The sequence below is a fragment of the Aricia agestis genome, chromosome 19 (assembly GCF_905147365.1).
Source record: "Aricia agestis chromosome 19, ilAriAges1.1, whole genome shotgun sequence".
NCBI classification, from domain to species: Eukaryota; Metazoa; Arthropoda; class Insecta; order Lepidoptera; family Lycaenidae; genus Aricia; species Aricia agestis.
The window spans coordinates 1,171,720-1,196,393 of record NC_056424.1 but is presented as its reverse complement, the minus strand read 5'-3'; the positions used below and the strand labels follow the sequence as shown (position 1 = coordinate 1,196,393).

General features: G+C 39.8%; 3 protein-coding genes across 3 annotated transcripts in view; 2 read left to right on the top strand and 1 right to left on the bottom strand.

Moving 5' to 3' along the window:
* Positions 1-1,011: 1,011 nt before the first annotated feature.
* The window catches only part of LOC121736719 (lysosomal alpha-mannosidase-like), a 24,962-nt gene continuing 1,299 nt past the window's right edge, over positions 1,012-24,674 (top strand). Inside the window, exons 1-18 of the mRNA XM_042128102.1 lie at positions 1,012-1,077; positions 1,850-1,952; positions 5,857-5,944; positions 6,362-6,553; positions 6,958-7,163; positions 7,550-7,683; positions 8,339-8,475; positions 8,909-9,001; positions 12,117-12,246; positions 18,403-18,478; positions 19,035-19,155; positions 19,604-19,691; positions 19,868-19,958; positions 20,160-20,342; positions 20,835-21,040; positions 21,911-22,136; positions 22,468-22,642; positions 23,973-24,094. Of these exons, the coding sequence (XP_041984036.1) occupies positions 1,012-1,077; positions 1,850-1,952; positions 5,857-5,944; positions 6,362-6,553; positions 6,958-7,163; positions 7,550-7,683; positions 8,339-8,475; positions 8,909-9,001; positions 12,117-12,246; positions 18,403-18,478; positions 19,035-19,155; positions 19,604-19,691; positions 19,868-19,958; positions 20,160-20,342; positions 20,835-21,040; positions 21,911-22,136; positions 22,468-22,642; positions 23,973-24,094 (2,437 nt within the window). The remainder of the gene's footprint in view (positions 1,078-1,849; positions 1,953-5,856; positions 5,945-6,361; positions 6,554-6,957; positions 7,164-7,549; positions 7,684-8,338; positions 8,476-8,908; positions 9,002-12,116; positions 12,247-18,402; positions 18,479-19,034; positions 19,156-19,603; positions 19,692-19,867; positions 19,959-20,159; positions 20,343-20,834; positions 21,041-21,910; positions 22,137-22,467; positions 22,643-23,972; positions 24,095-24,674) is intronic.
* The window catches only part of LOC121736590 (partner of xrn-2 protein 1-like), a 25,737-nt gene continuing 15,794 nt past the window's right edge, over positions 14,732-24,674 (bottom strand). The window contains exon 4 of the mRNA XM_042127897.1: positions 14,732-14,747. The gene's annotated coding sequence lies outside the window, so the exon portion shown is untranslated. The remainder of the gene's footprint in view (positions 14,748-24,674) is intronic.
* Positions 15,735-17,380, top strand: LOC121736589 (ejaculatory bulb-specific protein 3-like). The gene is made up of 3 exons (XM_042127895.1): positions 15,735-15,790; positions 16,437-16,598; positions 17,097-17,380. Exons 2-3 carry the CDS (start codon positions 16,439-16,441, stop codon positions 17,273-17,275), a joined length of 339 nt encoding a protein of 112 aa, XP_041983829.1. The 5' UTR covers positions 15,735-15,790; positions 16,437-16,438; the 3' UTR covers positions 17,276-17,380.

Here is a 24,674-nt window from a genome sequence, read left to right as displayed (position 1 = left end):
AAGGCGATCGGCGTTCTTTATTTTTCTTTAGAAACAACAAGATGTGTGAAGACCCGAAAGCCTAAAATAAAACCACCATGACCTTGATGATCATGGTGATACTGAAGTGTAATGTGGTGCTTATTGGAATATTAATTAAGACTATTTAAATAATATGTTAATTGACAAAAAAAATATTTTTATAATAAACTATCTTTTTTGTTTACTTGATTGTTTTATTTTAGACTATTACCCTGATTTTAATCCAACTTTGCTTCAGCTTCGGAACACTCCGGATCCTATTGGACAGCAAATATTATAGTGTTCTTGTATTCTATAAAGGTCTGATTTTATTATAGTTTTGAATCAAAATCATATCTTAACCGTATTTTTGTACGATTATTTTGCAGAATTGACTTAAAAGTTTACTTCATTGTTTTGTGGAAAATATCAAAACAGGCGTGCTACATCAACAAGGTACAAAAAACCCGTAATATTAATGTTTAAACATGGTTTGAATAACAGTATCATATTGTGTAGAATAATACTAAATATAATATGGATATTATTTAAACAATGTATCAAAGTAAACATAGCTATGTTTAATTAGAATCAGGTACAGTATGTTTTGTGTTAGTATCGAAAGTATGTAACTCAGTTTCAATTCAATAATTATTGACTAGAAATTGAAACTTTAAGACACATTTCACATAAGGGACCTGTCACTTAGACAGAAAGCGGTCACGCGTTCAAGCGTTCTGCGTTCGAGCGGTCAGTCACACAGGACGCGGTCAGAAGGCCACCTGTGTAAGTATTTCTATATAGCGTAATATAACACAAAGAATGCAAAACTGACCGCTTGACCGCGTGACCGCTCTCAGTCTGATAGGTCCATTAGTGATTTCTCTATAGCTTAGTAAACGGACATTTGAATTAGTTGGATGTGTTAGTTATTTTTGGTAGTGGTAGATTATGTTGTTTCTATTCTTACCGCAAGTATTGTTGCTGTATATATGCTGGCATGCCAGTGCCATGGATGCTGACACGGTAGAACTCCTAACCCCGATGGCGAGTCTCGGAGAAAGCTGCGGTTATGAAGTAAGTGAATAACACTTAAGAATAGTAGAAGATAAAACATAATATTAATAAATAATAGCCCCTTTGTTCTAAAACCGATGGTCTCTTTGAAATGTACATACAATTAATCTGTCTTCAGTTTTTTTGAAAAATGTCTCCCCTAGCTGCTTCCTACAACATCTTACATACACGCTGCAAACGCTGTACGCACACACATCTACGCTAGCGTATTTCAAGGTGAAAGTAGTGCAAGGCACATGCCTCTAGTGACATCATTGAAGATAACCTTATGTAATTATAACTAAGCCGTCATATTTTTATTTTATTTGGTGAAGCATTAGAATGATACCCGATATATTTTGTACGCACGTGTGGGCGAGCGTGTACGCGTGTGTACGTGCGAGTGAGCGGCTTTTTTCTTTTTTTATGAAATAAGGGGGCAAAGGAGCAAACGGGTCACCTGATGGAAAGCAACTTCCGTCGCCCATGGACACTCCCAGCATCGTAACAGCTGCAGGTGCGTTGCCGGCCTTTTAAGAGGGAATAGGGTAATAGGGGAGGGTAGGTATGGGAAGGGAAGGGAATAGGGGAGGGTAGGGAAGGGAATAGGGTAGGGGATTGGGCCTCCGGTAAACTCACTCACTCGGCGAAACAAGCGCAAGCGCTGTTTCACGCCGGTTTTCTGTGAGAACGTGGTATTTCTCCGGTCGAGCCGGTCCATTCGTGCCGAAGCATGGCTCTCCCACGTATACGTGCTTACGTACGTGCTTGCGTATGTTTGTCTGTATTGCAGGCGTGTCCGGCGGCGCGGGCGGGGCACATCACGGTGCACGTCGCGCCGCACTCGCACGCCGAGCTCGGTTACACCCGCACCTTCAGCGCGCACTACACTGGCGGTGCGTTACTTATACTTTTCATTGCATCACAGATGAGGTCTGTATAGACCATAAAGTTAATATACCTAGCGGAATAGAGAAAAAAGGCCTGAGCAAGAGAGATGTCACTATCAGTAACACTGCGTGGTAAAAAGAGACGTGTGATACATGACAGCAGCACTCTTTTTTTTGACGTCCAGTCGGCACGTGCCGCACGTTGACAATTTAATCTCATAGAAATCATGTTCAATCATGCTTGTGTAAATGTATACGTACACATATTTTTACACACAGATGAAACCAATTTCGGTTTAATAATAATATAATAATAATTATAATAATAATATTTATATATATAATAATAATAATAATAATATTTATTCAGTATTTACAATGATGGTGAGATACAATTATTATATTAGAGCTACTTAAACTAAATAATTAGTAACATAGAATATCATTGCTAAATAAGTACAAATTTAATGATTATAGAGTCTGGCTAGCGAAAGATGAGACTGGCTTTTTATTCCAAAACTGATTATGATAACACTGTCATTAACGTCAGTGTCACCTATAGCGTCTGTTGTTTATGTGTCAAAGTGACAAATATTTCTGTGGTTTACGTGATTTTCTAATTTAAACGTGAGGAAAACTTTGAAAAGAGATTTGCGAAAACTGCTTTTAGATATGATTAGTATATACGAACAAAAAAGAAGTGAAAAGGATACAATTTTTTAACAAAAACAAGATTGTTTACATGAAATACCTATCCCAGTGCATTGGTAAGTACAGGCAAAAGATTTTGATACTTTCAATTACAATCAATATTACTTATCATGTAATTGAATTTATTGTTTTGCAGGTAATATGAATGATGCAAAGGATTCAGTTATGCAAGTTAAAATATGAAGCATAAATAAATTATGAGATATTATGTTCCAAGAAGAGTGTTTAAAGACAAAATCAGTTCCCTGATGAGATTTATTCAGACCGGTAAGACCCTAACGTTACAAAAAAAAATACCTAAAAGCAACCTTGTTATTGAATGCTAACTTATTTATGAACATATTTTCAGATGTCAGTGTTTGTACCCTAAAAAGGATTAAAAAAGAAGGCCACATAAATAAAGGCCTGTGGTTACGGGAGTTTGGCTGGGAGGTGTTAATGCATCCGCCGTATAGTCCTGACCTTGCACCTTCAGATTTCCACCTGTTTCAATCGCTGCAGGATTCCTTAGGCAGTGTCAGGTTGACATCACAAGAGGACTGCCAAAACCACTTGTCGCAGTTTTTTCATCAGAAGCCCCAAAATTTTTATAGCAATGGGATCGTGTCCCTACCAACAAGATGCCAAAAAGTTGTCAAACAAAATAAACTTTATAAAAAAAACCTTTCGAATGTTTATATAAAATGCGAAAAAAATTTCCGCAACTTTAGATTATCTGTGTTGTTTTTTCATCTCCCCTTAATCCTTGGTTTTTAATCAACTTGTAAGGGAGGGTTATTAGTTTCAGGCATGTACAAGTATGTATTAAATAAACATATTTGAGTATAATTAATACAATCTATGATGCTTGCGAGTAATAATATAGGAAATTATTTAACATTTAAATTAAATTATATTTGAACTTAGAAACAGTAGTGACAATTTAGTTTAAGAAAATGAAGATAATTGTTTGGTTAAGTTATATTTTGTAATATAGTTCATGATGTACGGTAAGTGTTAAGGAAGAAGTTTTAATACTCCGACTAAAACATTCAAGAGTTTTCGTCAAAAACAAAACACAATGAAATGTATTGCAAAATAAAATTTAAGTAAACAACAGCAATAAACTTATTCTTGAAATGAGTTACCCAAACTAAAATATAATATTATTGTCATAAATAATCAAGTATCAAAACTATAATTCCGACTATAGACAAGGTTGCCATACGTAGATTTTTTGAATTTGCCGCCTTTTTCCAGTCTCATCTTTCGCTAGCCAGACTCTAGTATTGCCTGAACTAGGATACCCTGTGTTTCAGGCTAAAATTAGTGCTACAATAATTATTACGATACAAACTATAGCTATGCCTTAAAGTTACAAATTAAATTAAGTAGTTACACTAACTATAATTATTATAGTTTTAAATTGCATATACTAATATTAATTTATTATTACACAATATTATACTTACTTAATCTTATTCTAATGTTCATTTATTGCAAAACCACTAGAAGTTTCTTTGTTTCCTCATAAGTCATATTTTGAAGAATTTTTTTAAGGCTTAATTTACAATTAAAATAATTAACAGAATATATATTTAACAGGGCATTTATTCTTTTATAAAGAAGAGGACCTAAAAATATGTAGTACTTATCAGCAAAAGCATGTTTTGTATTTATTTCTAGTGGACAAACGATATCTTTCCGCCTTTTGTTGATGGAATCCGGGTAGAAGGGTAGAGATATGTGTTGCTTTAGTACTACGTTTAGGATGAAAAGCTGACGAACTGTTAGTACTTCAAATGACGTATAAAGCTGGTTAGTAGGGAAAAGAAAAGGTCGAAAGTTACATATTTTGATTATTGCCCTTTGTGCTCTTTCAAGAGTTAGTAACAGCGTTTTTCCTATTCTTCCCCAAGATGTAATACAATAAGTTAGTATCGATTGACATAAAGCAAAATACACCTGCTTGATTAAATGTTGGTCGAGTATATGACGAAGCTTCTTGAAAATAAACATCAACTTACGTACTTTTTCACATAGTTTATCTCCATGAGGCCTAAAAGACAGATTTTCATCTACTATTATACCTAGATACTTTATATTGTTGATCCCATCAATACTAGGACATGTGCATGCCATGTTAGAGAATGTTGTGCAAAGATGTGCATATAGTGGCTGGTTAGTAATTGCTGAGGTGGATTTACGCATCGAAAACTTTATGTATTTAGTCTTTTCGGCTTTTAATGTTAATAAATGAGTCGATAGCCAATTATTTACGATATTAAAACCTTGCTGTGCATACTCGAAAACTTCGCGATATGTGCTAGCAGAAAAAACAAGTGCTGTGTCATCAGCGTATGATATAATTATGCCACGGTCTAGTTTTAGTTGACACAGATCATTTATATATATTAAAAACAGTGTTGGCCCTAAAATACTTCCTTGTGGAACACCATAATTAGTATCATTTTCAAATGAGCTTTATAATATGTCGCAGGCGGATTGTATATTTAGCCGTATTACATTACGGCTAGCCGTTTTAAAAGGGTTTCGTTTGACAGCACGAGATTGTTGCTCTATTCCGCTAGGTATGTTAACTTTATAGTATAGACTGACAAAGATGTTTACAAAATACTTGGATGGTCTTATCAGGACATGAGTGTTAAGCAGATGTCACACAAGTAACATTTGAAAAGACGACGATTTCTGTTTTACGATACGTCAATATATAGAAGTTAAATTATTTATACGCATGTACCATCAAAGTATCTAATTGATTCATAGGCAGTTAACGGACCTACGACGTTTGGTCGGATTATAGAATATAATATAATTTATTGTGCACATAGGTAGTTACAATGGCGACACACATACAACAGAAACACATAAAATGACGAGTACACAAAGGCGGTCTTATTACTAAATAGCAATTTCTTCCAGACAACCTTTGGAAGTAAGGAAACAAAAAAGTTGCTAGAGAAAGGGTGCTGTCAGCTGTGCTTAAAGTAATTATGTCAATTCAATTATTGCTGTGATCTGTTAACAAAACGCGACCAATTTGCGTTGGTCCGCCATCTGCCTACGACTCAACTTCTCTGATAGTACATAAATAGTTGATCATACAAAACGTAATAATCTCCCCTCCCTTTCATAATAAAGATAATGCTATCTGCTACGAATCGTCTGTAATCATCACAGAACATAATACATTTTGTAGAAGACGGCGAGGTCACGCCTAGTAAGGTGAACATGAAGCGCATACTCGACGCCACCATCGCCGAACTGTGGGCTAACCCTGACAGAACGTAAGATCTAATCAGAAGGTTAAGTAGGTATAAGTAATTTCTCACTGTAATCACGAAAACTATGTTTTTATGCGATCGAAAGAGCGCCCCTGGTGGCGAACAATGGTAACTAATTCTACGCCTCTCCTATAACTATTCGAGCTGAAACAACTCAATCGGAGATGAAATTTGGTATACCTAAGGATGCATTGGGAAAAATATACGGTTCTTTCAAAAGAGATGAAAAGATATTTTATTATAGTTTTTGTAGGTAAGCTATATCTTGTACACTGAGACACCAAAAGTGGCAATATATTTTGGAATTACATATCAGAACTTTTCTATTATCTATCTTTTAAAATTTAAATGTTTGTCAAATGGTTATTTATAATTGCATTCTATCTTATAATTTCGCATCTCTCTCTCGCTCCCTCTCAGATTCACACTATCAAGCTCGGAGTTCCCGTACTTCTTCCATTGGTGGTCGGAGCGCCATCCCACCGTCCACCGCATGGTGTACGAGCTGCTGCGTCAGGGGCGGCTGGTGCTGGTGGGCGGCGGCTGGGGCATGGCGGACGAGGCCACCACCGGCTACCGGGCCCTCGTAGACAGCTACACGTACTCCCTGAGGTATGCCAGCAGATGCTGCGTCAGTGGCGGCTGGTGTTTACCTAATTCACAGGCAAATTCTTGTAATAGGTACAAGGTACCGCTTTGAATTATTTAGCGTTTGCTATCAGTAGTCACCCTCATGTCGAATGTCTTTATTTACTTCAATCTATGCATCCTTCTTATATTACGATCCCGAAGACCAAATCCATTTTCTTTACTGTGCTTACTCCTAAGAGTAGCCTCTGGTGGCATAGAACAGTTTCATCTGCTTACTACTTGTTCCTTCTCATTCTACGCCATCTCTTTCATTCAGAAAAATCAACTCCACCTTCCTCCACTGCGGCCAACTGCTAGCCTAAGGCTTAACATAGGCAATTCCACTGCTCCTTGATCCCTCTCACTCCACTCCATCTCTTCCTCAGGAAGATCAACTCCACCTTCCTCCACTGCGGGAGACCGCTGGTGGCGTGGCAGGCGGACACCTTCGGCCACTCCCGGGAGGTGGCCTCGTTGTTGGCGCAGATGGGCTTCGATGGTCTGTTCTTCAGCCCCATGAGCTTTGACGACGAGATCATACGCATGAATAGACAGGCGCTGGAGTTTGTTTGGCGAGGGAGTGATGATTTGGGTGAGTTAGCAAATGATTACCTATTCGGATGCCTATTTTTGTACAGTTTTGACTTCGGAGGCCATGAGTTTAATTCCCGTATTGGTACCTACTAGAAAGAAATTTTGTTTTCAACTTCGGCCATTTCTAAGTATTTACCACAACATGAGCCACAAAGCTTCGTGGCAAGATTTGTGTGGAATTTTGTTATGTATGAACTAGTCTCCCTTTTTGACCAAATATCCATGTAAGTACCTATTTACCTGATCGTTTGCATGATATTGCATGTATAATAAAATTTAACAGTCACTGTCTACGCATTCATGGGTGCATGTTTAACTTCTGCATCAGAACGACTTCTTAAACGGTCAACGTACCCTATAAGTACCCCGGACGTCAATTCACAGGCACACACACAGACATACTGGCACACAAGCTGTTCGACGGCTACTGGTCTCCGCCGGGGTTCTGCTTCGGCGCGTTGTGCTCTGACCCGCTGCTCGTACACTCAGACTCCATCTTCAACAATATAGAGGAGAGAGTGAGTACATTGCTGGCTTCTTTGTTTTCTTCTCCCTTTAGCGTATGCCGACTGCAGAGTGCCAAGAGGCATATGCCAAAGGAAGGAGGAGTTACCATTGTAAATTCTGAAAACGTAGGTAGATGCTAATGTACATTATATGTTGGCTCCATCGCTGGCTTAAAAACCATGTGTAATAAGACAATTTTTAAACAACAAAGTAGCCATAAAAATTAACTTGCTCTATCTAGGGTTGCCAAGTATTTTCACAAGAAATAGAGTATATTCAGATCTCTCAAATATTTTAAACAGTATTTTAGAAAAATGAACAATATTTTATTTATTTATTCGTTTATTATACGTACATTATTAGAGCTTCTCGCCAAACTTAATAAAAGTAAAAGATAAAATGTCTGAGCGTCTCGAAGTTTCTCATTTTGATGCTGAAAACAGTAAATAATTCAATTGTAAAAAGTATAATTTAGTGAAAAACAGTATAATAGGTACTGTTCAAAACAGTATAGTTGGCAACCCTAGCTCTATCTCAGGACCCAAAGTAACGCCAAATTTCATAATAGCTGTAAATGTTAGAAACAAGCAGACAGTCACACCTTCACAAGTAGGTACAATATCAGCATAGATACAATATCAGCATAGATACCATGGTCTACCACAGGTGGACGCATTCCTGGAATCCATCCGCTACCGCCAGGCTCCCCACTATCCCACGCCCAACGTGCTGGTGATGATGGGTCAACGCTTCGGCTACTTCCGAGCAGCTACCTGGTTCAAGAACATTGATAGACTTATCGAGTGAGTAAAGTTCGTCTTTGTGGTCTGATGGCTTAGCTTGGCTCTTGACCCGAAGATGACCTTAGAATGAAGAGAGAGAAGAAAGAGAGAATTTTATTTGCGCTTTGTAACAAAAACGTTTCTTAATTTAGTTGAGACAATGCATCTTGATCGCAATAAGACAATGCCTGATTATCTGGCTGGATAGATGGTCTATGCTTCGGATGGACATGTCAAATTCGACGCTTTATCTCATGCCGGGTAACAAGAGTAGAGTGGTGTGTCCTTATGTGCTGTGCCCACTAGGACACAATAACTTATTTAAAGTATATAGTTAATGAATCTAATAACGTAAGAAAGAGAGGGCAATGGGCATGACAATTTGACCATAGCAATCACTCAGTCATGCGCTAGCGTTATCTCTTTTATTAAAACGAATTTGTTTTTACTGTAGTGAGGTGAAGAGGAAGGCGAGTAAGGAGGGCATTCCGGTTCACGTGGTGTACTCCTCTCCGCCGTGCTACCTCAAGGCCGTTCACAGCGCAAGGTGACTACACCCTTGACTATAACCAGAGTAGACAGAACTAGGAGTGCCTCGACTCCAAACAAACGGGCTAATATTCGCGAGTCAGGCGCTAGTGTCACTTTCAACCATAAAGTTAATATACCTAGTATAGCAACATGTTTCACGTCAAACGGATTTAAAATTTTGAGATCTCTTATGTCGGCCAACTTGTTACTCTTCTAGATCTGTTTACTCTGCTATAACTGTTGTACTATGACGACTTATCACTCACTTACATCAAGTTGACATAATCCGACCAAATGACGTAGATCTGTCAATTGCCTATAGCTTTGTCCACATTGTGCCTTTTTTTGTTCAACAAGGGCATGCGTTATAGCGCTGTCAACAGCGAAGGTGTGGCATGCCCGTGACGCGCGTCAAAATCCACCCGCGCTACGATTTCAACGCGCGTTACGGGCATGCCTCATGTTCGCTGTTGACAGCGCTATAACGCATGCCCTTGATGAACAGAAAAAGGCAAATGTGGACAAAGCTTTAATGATAAATCATCGATGGTACTTAACATAATACTACTCATTAGGAGTGATGTTACTTAACATAACATCACCCCCCCCCCCCCCCCCCCCCGGTCTTCGGGGGGGGAGTGATGTGGCGGTACCCACAATTCGCCTAACAATCCTGCATCGCGCTATCGAAGTTTTCTGAGCGCGTCGCTATATATACGACAGCTGAAATGTATCACGTGGGCTCCGGCCTGACCGAGCATAACACCTCGCTCGGTCGGAAGATCTTCCTTTGCGGCCTTCTACGCTTATTCCCACATTGGTGACCCTCGTCAGAACACGCCTCCTTCATCATCATCACTCCCCGCCCCTCCGCACCGCGCCAGCCAGCATGGGCGACTCCGCATCGGGATCATCGGGCTTTCTCACTACACCGACCGGTCAACAAGCAGAGCACATCTCTCCTGGTCAGCACGTAGCATCGGCCCCGCACGGCAGCTATCCGACTCACTGGATCCCGTGCAGCAGCTTACAGTTCCGACTCACTGGAACTCACTGCAACAGTTCCGACTCACTGGAACTCACTGCAACAGTTCCGACTCACTGGAACTCACTGCAACAGTTCCGACTCACTGGAACTCACTGGCACTGGCGACTCAAGCGACAAGACTTCAAGATTCCGGTCTTCGGGTGGGAGTGATGTGGCGGTACCCACAATTCGCCTAACATTCCTGCATCGCGCTATCGATGTTTTCTGAGCGCGTCGCTATATATACTACGACAGCTGAAATGTATCACGTCGGGGTCACCAGTTTAGAGGACCGGTTGGTCTCTCTTCAGTTCACCACAGTATATCGAGTTTTACTCTTTTCTCCTCCGACCTCTAGTGAACTCTTAGAGAGACCAACCGGCCCTCTAAACTACCATCTTAAAAAACTTGAAATGCCCAATTGCCCAACCTCCCAAATCTCATTCTGAATATACCTACCTACCTAATCGTGAGTTGGAAAGTTTTACAATATCTCTAATCTCTTATATTAAATACTAGCTGTTGCCCGCGACTTCGTCCGCGTGGACTTCAGTTTATAGCGCGCGGTGTCAATAAAATTGGTGTCAAAAGCTTTTTAAAACCCTGGTACCCCTTAAATCAAAATACCCAAAACAGCCGTGTAGTGTGCACATAATATGATTTTTTTTAAATTAAACTTTTTTATACTTACCTTTTAAAGCTTATTTAGCGGTACACAACTTAGCTGCATAATGCATTACACAACTTTAGCTTTGCCCAATAGCCAATACCCATAGGCCATAAACTATTTAGTATTTATTATTGGTAGACTGTTGTTTCTGATTTCTATGTTGGTACGTGAGTTATTTAACAACATGTATAACAATCGAAAGAATCGAAACATTAACTCAACATGGTACCACCTCTTATAGAAATACATAAGAGCAAGCGATAGCGCGATCTAGGCGACTCTTGGCGCCATCTGTTCCAGTTTTTGGAACTAACTTAATTTGAACAAATTTACGCATAAACACCCCCTTACAACCCCTTTTTCCAGTAAGAAGTAGCCTATGTCCTTTCTCAGGCTTTAGACTATCTGTGTACAAAATTTCATTACAATCGGTTCAGTAGTTTTGGCGCTGTTATTTTTGAATTTGATATCTAATCTAAGTTGGTAGGTGAGTTCTTAGTTAATAACGTGTATAACAATCAAAAGAATCGAAAAACTTAGCTTAACATGGTACCACCTCTTATAGAAATACGCATGAGCAAGCAATAGCGCGATCTAGGGGACTCTTGGTGCCATCTATTTTGAGTTTTTGGAACTAACTTAATTTGACCAAATTTACGCATTTTCACCCCCTTACCCTTTTCTAGTTAAAAAGTAGCCTATGTCCTTTCTCAGGCTCTAGACTATCTGTGTACAAAATTTCATTACAATCGTTTCAGTAGTTTTGGCGTGAAAGCGAGACAGACAGACAGACAGAGATACTTTCGCATTTATAATATTAGTATAGAACGTGTATAACAATCAAAAGAATCGAAAAACTTAGCTTAACATGGTACCACCTCTTATAGAAATACGCATGAGCAAGCAATAGCGCGATCTAGGGGACTCTTGGCGCCATCTATTTTGAGTTTTTGGAACTAACTTAATTTGACCAAATTTACGCATTTTCACCCCCTTACAACCCCCTTTTCCAGTTAAAAAGTAGCCTATGTCCTTTCTCAGGCTTTAGACTATCTGTGTACAAAATTTCATTACAATCGGTTCAGTAGTTTTGGCGTGAAAGCGAGACAGACAGACAGACAGACAGAGATACTTTCGCATTTATAATATTAGTATAGATTTAAGGCATACGGATTTTTTTAACGGGCTTTGGCCCACCACTGTATCTCCTGTGTCGCCAGGATCGACAGCGGTATCCAACCACGAAAACCCTTTGATATGATCTCAGGGAGCCCGAGGGACATGCTAAAGCTGTATTGGGACCCGCATCGAATTTAATCAGAAGAAGATGTTTCAACTTATCGTCTCTTAATATGATGTCCGCTCTTGTATCTTTTATTTCTAGGTCGTATGGGTTTTTCCTGTCTTCCGTATGATGTGTGTGTGCTCTTACAGACCGACCCTGGAGCCCAAGCAGGACGACTTTCTCCCGCTGGCGTACAACGAGAACTCGTATGCCGTGGGCTTCTACACCGCGCTGCCGGCGTTCAAGCTGCTCATCCGGCAGGCCAACGTCTACCTACAGGTGAGTGCTGTTGAACGTTTTTGTTTGAAGATGATTGAACAGCTGCATTGCAATAAAAAATCGGCCAAGTGCGAGTGGAACTCACGCACGAAGGGTTCCGTACCAGTAAGTAAGTAGACAAACATCTTAATAATTAATACAATACAATAAAAAAAAAGCGAACATTTGGTCCCATCTTGGTCATATCCATGATTTTTATTGCTCGGGGTTGGCTTTAGGGATGGTCAAGTGGGCAACCATGTTAGGGGCACATAAAAAACTAGAGTAATATGACGATAGGATGACGCCCTATAAAAACACTTAATAATCTACTAATGGCGTTTCACAATTACCGAAATTGTCAAGAGAATTCTCTTGACAATTTTGGTAACTGTGTCGACTTAAGTCGAATAGAGTTAAATAACCTCTCTATTAAGGTCTTTTGATATTTACTACGGAACCCTATAAAGTGAAAAAGACTTACAAAAGAACAGGAAGTGTAATTATTGTTATTGACATAATCATGACAAGTTATGTTATGTTAATGGGCTAAAGAATTGCCATGTAAGAATGACAACAACTGAGGATACTGAACAATAGCATAATATGATAATTTGTATAATTATGTTTTGCTAAACGGTGATTAACAATGCTTTATTACTTGTTATAACTAATGAAGTAATGATTAATGAATACCATACAACATGACCACGATCTTAATGTTCTTCGACAATGGTTTTTCCAGCATCGTATGTTTTGTAGAAAAATGGTGATTCCCAATTTTTTGGCATTTGAGCTTAACGTCTTGTAAAAATAATAAAAATACAGTTTGGTACCAATCTTAATTTATTTGCTTTTTTTAACTTAAACTTAACTTCTAGTATGTTGAAATACCGGCTCCCGGTATAAACACATATTCGCCCGTTACATTGACATACCGGGACCCGGTATGGGTAACAGTTTTAGGTTTTTCGCGCTCTAAATAACGTCATTGTTTAAATTGTATATCACCCTATCCTTTCTAACACGTTACAAATGCATAAAGAAGAAACAGGCCGACTAGTGACGCCAAAACTCGCGCAGCTTTAGTGGAAAAAATTTAAACACGAGTCATTCAAAACTGCGCCATATTGCTGTGGCAGTTCTTTGTTTTATGATCATGTGATTTATGATCATGTTTTGTGTAAAAAATATGTATGGTGGCACTTGAATTTTGAGTTGTATTTTAAACCTAATGTGATAAGTTGTAAATAAAATATATTGATTACTTCCAAATGTTGTTGTAATTAAAATTATAACCGAAACTTATCTAATATCACAGTACTTTATGTTGAAAGTTCTATGTTAGCTATAATTGAGTATTTATATAGAAATGGTTGAAAGTGAATAAAGATTATTCAATTTACAATAAGATTTATAACTTGAATTGACTTGATTCGTACTAGATACGGAAAAAATCCAGTAACAGTAAAAGTCTAGGGCTGTCTGTTGACCATACCGGCTCCCGGTACCACAGACACAGCAAAGTGGCTAATGTCATTTCAACATACGAAAGGTTAAGTACTTATACAATAACAAAAAAACATCAAATCCTAATTATTCGCTCTTTTTAATTATTACTGGCAGTAGACGCTATATCAGGGGCGTATCTAGAAAGGCGCAATGGCCTTTCTGAGGTTCGCCATATATTTGCCTTCGGGATCGTAGAAGGCACTGTACATGGCGTATAGGTCAGGTGCGTTGGTCTCAAGACCGTCCAGGTATATCTTGAGCATGTGCTTCTGGCCTTTGGTGCAGCGGGCGCATGCCTCCGGCACCGCCTCCGGCATATTCTCTGCAACACGAGAGTGTTAATACGACACTGAAGGGCAGGAAGAGATGATACAGAACGCCACTGAGGGGCCCACATGTGAAGGTTACGGTGTCAGAGGTAGGGACACCGTGCCTATCAGTCACGTACGTGTCGTGCCACACACGACTGATTCCAGTCTGAAATTTTATGAAAGGGCACACGAGATTTTGGAGTCACAGATAGAAATGGCCAACGAGTGCAATAAGTATGTCGATATATGAAAAGACTTGCATTTTGAAGGGGTGATATGGGTGTAGGGGATGCTAGGGATGCTACTCACTGCGGAAGCTCTCGGTAAGTTCGTTGCAGGGTCCCTTTTTGACGAAGCACAGCGTGAAGTCTCGCAGCTGGTCGGCGTTCGCGACTACGGCGTCCACATCGTGGTAGTCATCCAGGGTGGTGTGCAGATCGTCTCCGGCGCACGCGCATACCAGAGCCGCCAGCATAAATGTTAGCAGCATCGCGTCTGGGGATCACCGTCAAATATGTACCATCAGAGAAATTGATGTGGATTGATGGACCTACGTTATTTGATTGTATTATATTAGTTGTGATTCGATCGATTTGGCTTGATATAAGCCGACCAAATTACATAAGTCCTCCATCTGCCTAGGAATCGACCTCCCTGATGGTACCATCAGAGAAATTAATTCATGTAGGTAGATGGTAGACTTACGTTATTTGGTTGGATTATGTTAGTTGTGATCTGTCAGCTTGGCTTGATATAACCCGACCAAATTGCGTAGGTCCTCCATCTGCCTATGAATGAATTTGTTTGATAGTACAATTTGTTTCGAATCCGGTTCAATTTTGAAAGTTAGGTTTTTTAAGGACGTAGTTAATTTAGGTATATTGACATTAAAAAACATCTTCTATGGTTATAAATATTGTTAAGCAAATAAACAAATACATTTTTTATGTGATAGTCAAAACTTACCAAATTTTTGTTATAAATAATTAATATATTTTAGTGCTAATGTAGCTGTATTGGAGCTAGTGGTCGTATGATGATTTTTAATCCAATATTCTCTCAGCTTATATACTTACTTAATTTCATATTATAATACATAAAAACATTTAGCAATTAAGTACTTATAATAATAATTCAAACAAGGATTTCGTCTCTTAGTTCTTAGGCTCTATTTACATTTGTAAATAGATCTAAAAATGTATACTTTATCATAGAAACCTTTTTAAATACATGTACTTCAATTTAAGATCTATGGGTATCTCTACCCACATAAATAAATTCTCTACCATATTCTATTTCACTTATTTATAACAATCAATTTTTCACCGATAAGATTCGCTTTCATAATATTATGTTAACAGGGACGTAGTTACTTTAGTAAGGACATAGGCCCCCGTCCTGGGGATTCTAGGGGATACACGGCCTTTCATCATGTTAAATTATTTAAGATTTTTGTATCAACTCAATAAAAAGGATAAACTATCTAATTACTTATGTGATTCGAAACAAACTGTGGTAAAAAATTACTATACTTAATACGAAAAAAAACATTCATTAATGAGAAAAATTAATCTATAACAAGCATTAAACTTTTTAAAATTAACATTAATTATGTGCACGCGTGTCCCATCACAATAGGGTTTTGTTACGGTATATAAGGCGCGGGATGAGCTAGCCCTTATAATATTGTCATTACAAGACTCATCTACTTCGGTTCCTAGCTAGAAGAACTCAACCAATTAGTAAGTAATTAGAATTGTAGTTATTATAATATTTTAATTGTCTATTAACTACTTTAATCATAAATTTAAATTAACATATTAATCATATTATGCAATACCATTGCCAAACCCAATTTAAATCATGGGCAGCATTGGGCTGGCGCCATCGCCAACCCAAACCTAAAGGTCTATTGTGACTCCTTCACATCAGAGTACCATTACTCTGATGTGAAGCGAAGTCGCAGTGACGACGCTTAAAGACCTACCTTTGCCAAGTCCCTTCCCGTTGTTTGTCCCTATAGCTTAGATCTTTCAAACATAGACTATGGGTTACTTTTTATTCAGCAAAAATGCACGGTTCTTGTAGGATTTTAGATGAAGTACATAAGTAACCGAGGGGAACAGCAATTATACTTTCAAAATTGAACCGTTTGTCTTTCCGTTTGTCTGTCTATCTGGTACCTCTTCACGCCAAAACCGCTGTAACGATTTTGCTGAAATTCGGTATGGAGATACTTTAAGTCCCGGGAAAGGACATAGGATACTTTTTATTCCGGAAAAATGTACGGTTCCCGCGAGTAAACGAATTTAGGCGCAACGGAGATGGCGATAATATCTCACACGGGTGTCATCTAGATAATATGTATTAACTCTGAAGTTTCCTCAGACATGCTGCTTTCTATGTGCGTGGTGGCGATGATGGCGGTGAGCGTCTGCTCCGGGGCCATGGACATGGCTGCCGTGGTGGCTGACCCCAACCAGCTGCGCTCCTTCACGCTGTGCTTAGTCCATCAGGGCCCCTGCACGGCAGAGACTGAGGGCCTCCGCAGTGAGTGTCTCCCTTGGGCCTTGCGCGACATGCGCCGCGCCTGCATAGAGATGTGTCAACTCGACAACTGTCACAACTCTAGTTAAGGAACTCATAGTTAACTTAAGTTAGCGGAAACCGAATAATAGATTTTTACCAACATATTTTTTTAATATTAATAATTTTTATTGAGTTCATCGTGCTTAAGTCAGGATCATACAGTAGAAGAAATTAGGAAAATCTCTCGATTTAATTACTTTCAGCCCAAGCTAATTCAACTTGGCTCTTCTAATGTTGCGTGTCCATGGAAGACAGTAGTCGCTTTCCATTAGGTGACCCACTTGCTCGTTTGCCCCCTTATTTTATAAAAAAATAGAACCTAACACATCTCGAGTTGACACATCTCTATCGCCGCAGTGGCGTATATCGGATATACTTTTTGCCTCTATGGTGGCGTACCACCTCTCTCCCTGTCTATACCCCTGTATCCCCATCTCAATGGCTTACTACTATTTGCAGAGAACATACCGAATGTGGTGTCTGAAGCGTGCGCCCATTGCACGCCGGACGAGAAACAGACATTCCGTGTATACCTGGATGGGATGGAGAAAAACGCCCCCGACCTATACGAGCTGTACCGTTCGCACTACGACCCTGACAACAAGTACATGGCGAACCTGCGAAAGGCGCTCGCGTAGATCCGCCACTGGTAGCGTCGCCTAACAAAAACAATTGGATAATTCGATTAATGTTTCTGTCGGCTGTAACATTTTTTCTTTAGTAAATAAATTATTTGCAATCAATATTTGCGTTTTTATTGCTTTATTTATTAAAAAAAATGATCATAATTTTTATATTTTAAAAAAGTTAGATTTAAATAAGTTATAATTATTATCTCTTTCTTGACCTATCTGCTATCTTTCTCATGAGATTCCGTAATGAAGGAGAGAAGTTTAAAGTGTCTCCAACACTTAAGAAATGTGTTTCTTATAGATTACTAAGTAATCTCATTATTTTTATTGGGAAACTTAAATAACATGCAGTAGCGGCGTTAGGTGGGGGCGACGCTGGGCGACCGCCCAGGGCGCCGGATAAAAAGGGGCGTTGAAGGCAAACAAAAGGAGCGCCAAATTTTTCCAGCACTATCAACACCCTGGGCGCCGAAGAAATCTCGCCCAGGGCGCTGGAAGCGCTAAAACCGGCCCTGATATCAAAAAACGAATCTGTAGCAGAATTTTTACATGAGATTTTTTTTTACATAAGAAGATCCCTGTAACTGTGATTGTGAATAATGTATATTTCATTCATTCATCCAAGATCCCTTTACATACGGATTAATGCATTGTTTTGTCCTTGTCTGTCAAGCCACTATTCTAACATACCAGACAAGGGTAAAACACTGTAATAATATTATGTATAACTATAACGTCTGTATGTACAGTGGATCGTTAATATTAATCTGACGACCTCTGTGGCTCAGTGGGTGGGCTGTCGGTAGCTCAAGCCGGGGGTCGCGGATTCGAATCCCGCCGACGGAACAAAAAGTTTTCAAAGTTCCTGGGTCATGGATGTGTATTATATATGTGTATTATATTAATAAAAATCTTAAATATATGTTTAGTATAAAAGTATTAAATATATTTCCGTTGTCTGGTACCCGTAACACAAGTCCTTCAGGTACTTAGCACGTGGCCAGACTGACGTGGTGTGAAGCGTCCATAGCTATTATTATTATTAATAAGTAATTAGTATGTTAGTATGGAAATATATTTCTCCGACCTAATAATATGACTTTTTAGACTTTAAAAGACAAATTTACATACAGATGGCCAAACAGCTCCAGGTGCTGGGTAACTTGGCCAACAACACGCATTTGTTGGATAACTTCATGTGGCTTGTCGGTGAGTTGTTTTACTCTTTTCTAAGCTTTCAGACTCTATGGTCCAGTGGCTTTTAACTTGAATTCGCGGCCGTGGGTTTGATTATTCAGGTAGATCGGATAAGTAACACCGTCTCATAGAAAAGTGGCGTAAATAATAATAATTTAGCAGTGTGATTTTACTAAAAGTTCAAGGAAGTTTGAGGGTCCAAGAGCGTAAGTGCGCAATCAGTCGAGGCAAGAGGACTTACAACTTACATGCACGGCGCGTTCAACGTTCGCGTTTTCTGCTGTAGTGTTTGGGAAATCACGCGAGCTGAATCCGCGCGTGCAGAAAATTCGCACGTCTGTAGGCGCTCTTAGGGTCCATTCAGACCGCAACGCCGCGTAGACGCATTTCTAAATTTGTATGGATTTGACAGACTTCAATTGCGTAAGACGTCATGCAAGTCTGTCAATTCAATACAAATTTAGAAATGCTTTTACGCGTCGCGTTGCAGTTTGAATTGATCCTTAGTGTTTCTTTTAAATCTTGTGTTGCGAATTAATTGATAAGCTGATGATGGTATACTCACCAGGACTGATGCAAGACCACGGCATCATCACGGGCGGGCTACGGGAGTCTGTCATGAACCACTACGCAGAGAAGCTGCATCACGCCGTAGACCAGTCTGTTGGGCTACTGGAGCAGATCCTCAGGTAGAGTGACCATGGTTCATATGTAGAGTTTGACGTTTTAAAGATCTTTTGGTAAGAAAAATATCTACACTCTCCCTACTGTACGGTAGCGGCAGGGGCGCAGCTACCGCCGTATCTGCCGTATCAGTTGTACGAGTCCCCCGTTTTATGCATTTTTTTCTATTGTAAGAAATCTTAACCCTTCTTATTCCAAGCAAATTTTTATACGGGATCCCGCCAAGGCACGCTACGCCTCTGGTTAGGGACTAGGGATCGCGATCACTTGACACGACAGATAATATGACGATGCCCACAAATATTTTGCATTTCAAAATTATCTGTCTTAATAGTATAGGTATATAGTGTCTTGAATGAACCCGAACCCTTATAGTTACAGGGATGTTTTATAGCTGACTGTCTCTAGACTTTTTATCCGGCGCCGGCCGCTACTGTGTTTGTCCGCTTTCAGGCGACACGGGCACCCGGCGAATGTAAAGTACTTTAGATGCCCGTTCAACGAGTCTTCCTGTTCGCAAGTCAAAGATACAAGTTTTTATGTAAGTAACGACCAGCTAAATCAGTTATTTACATTCCTATTCTTTCAAAGACATGTTACAAGTTATAAGCAATTTCGGCAAACAATGGCAAACAATGTTTGCACGTTAGGCTTTGTCCTACCGAAGGTATGTTATTATTTGCTTACCAATATTAATAAGTAGGTGTTATGTTGCAGATAGTACTGTACAACCCGCTAGCTTGGAATGTGACGGTGCCAGTCCGCATCCCAGTTGAAGAACGAGAGTATAACGTGTTCGGATTCGATGGTCATTATTTTTTTATAAATAATGTTAACTCATTACTTTTTATACATAATGTTAAATTAAGAAAAAAGACACCCGATTTAACAATCTTAGTATCAGCCTCTCAGCCCTCAGTCTCTGGGGCCAAAAAAGGGGCGTCCTTTTTTATCCAGCGCCCTGGCGGTGGCCCAACCGCGCCTCCCCTAAAGCCGCTACTGCTTTCAGATAACGAGCTCGCTGCAGCGCTCCTCCCAATACCATCACCAGTCCTGACCCTCACCAGTGACACCCATGAGCTGGTCTTCATTGCACAAGTACCGGCGTTAGGTTACATATCGTATTACATACACACAGACAGAGGAATGAAGAGGAGTGCTAGACAAGTGAATGAAGATGATGAAGAGACGAGTAAGTAATATTTATTCAGAACTAGATGACGCCCGCAACTCCGTTGCGTCAAAATTTATTTATCGCGCGGGAACCATACATTTTCCGGGATGAAAGTATCCTATGTCCTTTCCCGGGACACAAAGTATCTCCATACCAAACAGCTAAATCGGTTCAGCGGTTTGGGCGTGAAGAGGTGACAGACAGACACACAGACACACAGGCAGACACATACACTTGCGCATTTATGATATTAAGTATGAATATTCTGTTCATAAACGCAAAACAAAAAAATGTAGCGTGATTTGCGATAGTGAGACGACAGAAAGCAAAATAATGCTGCGTCACGTCGGGTACAACTTGTTCTAGTGTTGAGCTACTTTGATTTCAATAACATAATAACAACTGTCAACTTAATGTAATACATACTTAATATACAGAACGGTTTTTTACGGATTTCTCTTAGAATCACCTAAAACACTTGTAATCTTATTATTATTATTCTATTTGCAGCACAAACAACTACAAAAGACGACGAACTAGAAATAAAGCCTATTGAGGAAATAGAAAGAAGAACCCAAGAAATTAATGGTACAGAAGATAATAAAAATATGAGTAATGTAGACGGAGCTACGGTAGCTAAAGAGGATCAGGAAAGAAATTTAGTAAACCAAGCAACTCCTGCTGAAGAGTCAAAGGATGACTTTATAAAGAATCAGGTAATGTGAAAGAAAAGCCCTCTCATGTAAATTCTAAAATTATTGATTGCACATAGATGTTGTACAATTTGTACATTCTTGTAGGGAGAGTAAAACACAGAATATTGTTATATCACTCAACACCACCACTCGGGTCAGACCGAAGTCGAGCGACCACCAATACTCTCCCTACTACCTAGCCAAGTAGGCGGAGCATATCTTTATTCATCAAAACACTACAGATGTGATAGAGACGCGGTTACCGCTAGAAGGGGGGTTAGGCACTTGAAATAAAAATGATATTATGTCAAAATAAAATTCGCTATAGATAAAATAGAATAAAAAAATCGCATAATCACATAACACAAACATTGTCTAGAATCTAGATTTTAGGTGTAATGCACAGTAGCGGCGTTAGGGGGGGGCGAAGTTAGGCGACCTACCAGGGCGCCAGATAAAAAGGGGCGCCAGATAAAAAGGGGCGCCGAAGGCAGACAAAAAGGGGCACCGGAGAAATCTCGCACAAGGCGCTAGTTGTGCTAAAACCGGCACTGGTCGTGTCATTTAAGATCTTGGAAAGCCCCAAAGGCGCTTTATGAGAGTTGTCGACTGCTTCCATCGTATTACTTAGACAGTTATTGCGGCTTGCAGTATCAAGATGCAAACAACTTATCTAAGTCCTAAACTACCTTAATTTCGGGTCAGATTAAAGGCGATCGCACATTAATTAATTAATTCGTATTATTATTCGCATTTTAGAATTCGTTGTATGAAATGATGTGAAACCTCGCACATTCGTCCGCATCGTACGCGCTGCATTTCGTGTGCTATAATATGCGGCGCGTTCGACGCGTACGGCGCTGACAAATGTAATGTCTTTTTAACTTCCAGTACATCCAAATTAACCTGGACAAATACCGCAAGATCTCCAGCATACAACTATCAAACGGCTTGACCACCTCACTCGACCTACAGTACTACTACTACGTGTCTGATGACCCTCATAGTGTCAGGGGCTATGTGGACCCCGACAACCCGGAACCCTTCAAGCCCGATAGGAAGAGCCCTGGGACCTACATCTTCAGGACCATGGACCGAATTCCTGTGCCTATCATAGGTATCCATTCAGGCAACATCTAAGGAAATGAGGTATAGGTAGTCCGATCACGAAACTCGTAGAAATTCATCCATCCATTCAGAAATCCAGCCATCGATCTATCGCTAAGAAGCGGCGATAGATCTATGGTTGAACTTCTATTGAATTGACACTCGTATGTACATTTCCTTCCATTATCTCATCAATAGGAATGAGGAGCGCGAGGATTATGCAGATATATCTACCTCCGCGACCGGACAATACTATATTTTAAAAAATATACAATTTCTTGAAGCAACAAATTCAAATCTTTACGTCCAAAATACTGATCATAACAGTATATCACCCACAGACACGTTACACACCAAAGTATTTAAGACGGACGTGGTCCAAGAGATACATACGAGCTACTCCAAGTACGCCTCGCTGGTGGTGAGGCTGTATGATGGTAGACCGCTGGTGGAGGTGGACTGGATGGTAGGCACCATACCTGTTGAAGATGGCCTCGGGAAAGAAGTTTTTATAAGGTAATTTTGAATTATTATAAATATGTATATATATAAGAGCATATTTTAATTTGGTATCCTATTATTATGGGTGGCGATTGGCGAACAGGGCAATCGCCCGGGGCCTCGCAAAGACCTGCGCCCAGGGCCTTGTAAAGACCTTCCGCCCGGGGCCTCGCAATTGGTAAGGCCGCCACTGGTCCTTTTTATGTAGTTCCGACGTTCAGAGAATATTTGAAAAAAAATATTCTGAATACTTAAAAAAAATTGAGTTTGAGTTTATCTAGGCACGCTTGCTGAATTATTCTGTCTAAAATTATCTATACATATTATTTAAAACAAAGTCGCTTTTTTCCCTCATGTCCCTTTGTTTAACCTTTAAAACTACGCAACGGATTTTGATGATTCTTTCAGTGTTAGATAGCCCATTTATCGAGGAATGATATAAGCTATATTTTATCACGTTAAGACTAATAGGAGCGAAGAAATAGAGGAAAATGTGGAAAAAACGGGGAAAATTATTTGAAAGGGCTAACTTGAACGCGCTAATCTCAGGAACTACTGGTCCGACTTGAAAAATTATTTCAGTGTTAGATAGCCCATTTATTGAGAAAGGCTTATAGGCTATTGTTATTTGACACAGATAAGAAGTAGACCACGTGAAGGATCATAGGCTATCGATTTTAATCATTTTTTCAGTGGCTCTATATTTTATACCCGTGCGACGCCGGGGCGGGTCGCTAGTACCTAATGTATAATGGAGTAGGTATTTAAAGCTTGTTTCTTGATTTGCATTTGCAACAATCGGCTACGTCTACGAAATTACTGAATTAAAGAACAGCTATTAAACTTAGTTAGGTTAAGTTAGGTAGAATAAATCACGGGGATTTCATGCTACTTTTTTGCGAGAAAATTTACAGTTTTCGTAAGAAGTTATGCGCCTTCTTCTTTTTTTTTTTATGAAATAAGGGGGCAAACGAGCAAACGGGTCACCTGATGGAAAGCAACTTCCGTCGCCCATAGACACTCGCAGCATCATAAGAGCTGCAGGTGCGTTGCCGGCCTTTTGAGAGGGAATAGGGTAATAGGGGAGGGTAGGGAAGGGAAGGGAATAAGGGAGGGTAGGGAAGGGATTAGGGTAGGGGATTGGGCCTCCGGTAAACTCACTCACTCGGCGAAACACAGCGCAAGCACTGTTTCACGCCGGTTTTCTGTGAGAACGTGGTATTTCTCCGGTCGAGCCGGCCCATTCGTGCGGAAGCATGGCTCTCCCACGTATTAATACTTCAGCGAATATACGATATAGGTATATCAGTTATTTATCTATGTATAATCTTTTGCTTATATTTAGGTACACAACGGATCTGAAGAGCGATGGCGTGTTCTACACGGACGCGAACGGCCGACAGACCGTCATGCGGAGACGGAATTTGAGAGGGACGTATGAACCTTTCAACTTGGACCCCATCGCAGGTAACTATGTGACTAACAAATTACGGCTGCACTCGCAGACTTTTAATGATAACTTAATTTTAATTTAATCAAGAGTTTGACATAATCATGTTTGGAGTTTGGTTAAGCCTTCATTAGATTAAAATTAAGTAATCATTGAATTCTCAATCAGCCGTTAGGAGTTAGAACTGTAGGTTAGTTTGGTGACGCATTTTACAGCCCATAGCAATGATAGGACCTGATTTCCACATACATCTCGTTTCGCTTTAATTACAAGCTGTCTCACTCACACTCACGCGCACTGATGCTGTTTCGCGGCCGAGTAAGATAGCCTGTGAATCATTGTAATACTAATAGGTATAATATGTGATGCGACATTAGAGTTGCGAGAACTGAGAATCGTGCTCCAGCTCAGCACTAAGTAGATGCTATAAGCCATGGGCATATATAAGGGGGGTGGCCTGGGGGTCCGGACCCCCCCATTACTATCCATCTTACTTGTCCAATTTCGACAATAATACATAATTTTATACGTGGGAGAGCCATGCTTCGGCACGAATGGGCCGGCTCGACCGGATAAATACCACGTTCTCACAGAAAA

What these genes read in the sequence shown, in the direction of transcription:
- LOC121736589 (XM_042127895.1), top strand. Translation starts at nt 16,439, where the DNA reads ATGCTGCTTTCTATGTGCGTGGTGGCGATGATGGCGGTGAGCGTCTGC. An exon ending in AGAGACTGAGGGCCTCCGCA is followed by an intron (nt 16,599 to 17,096) that starts GTGAGTGTCTCC and finishes TACTATTTGCAG; the next exon opens with AGAACATACCGAATGTGGTG.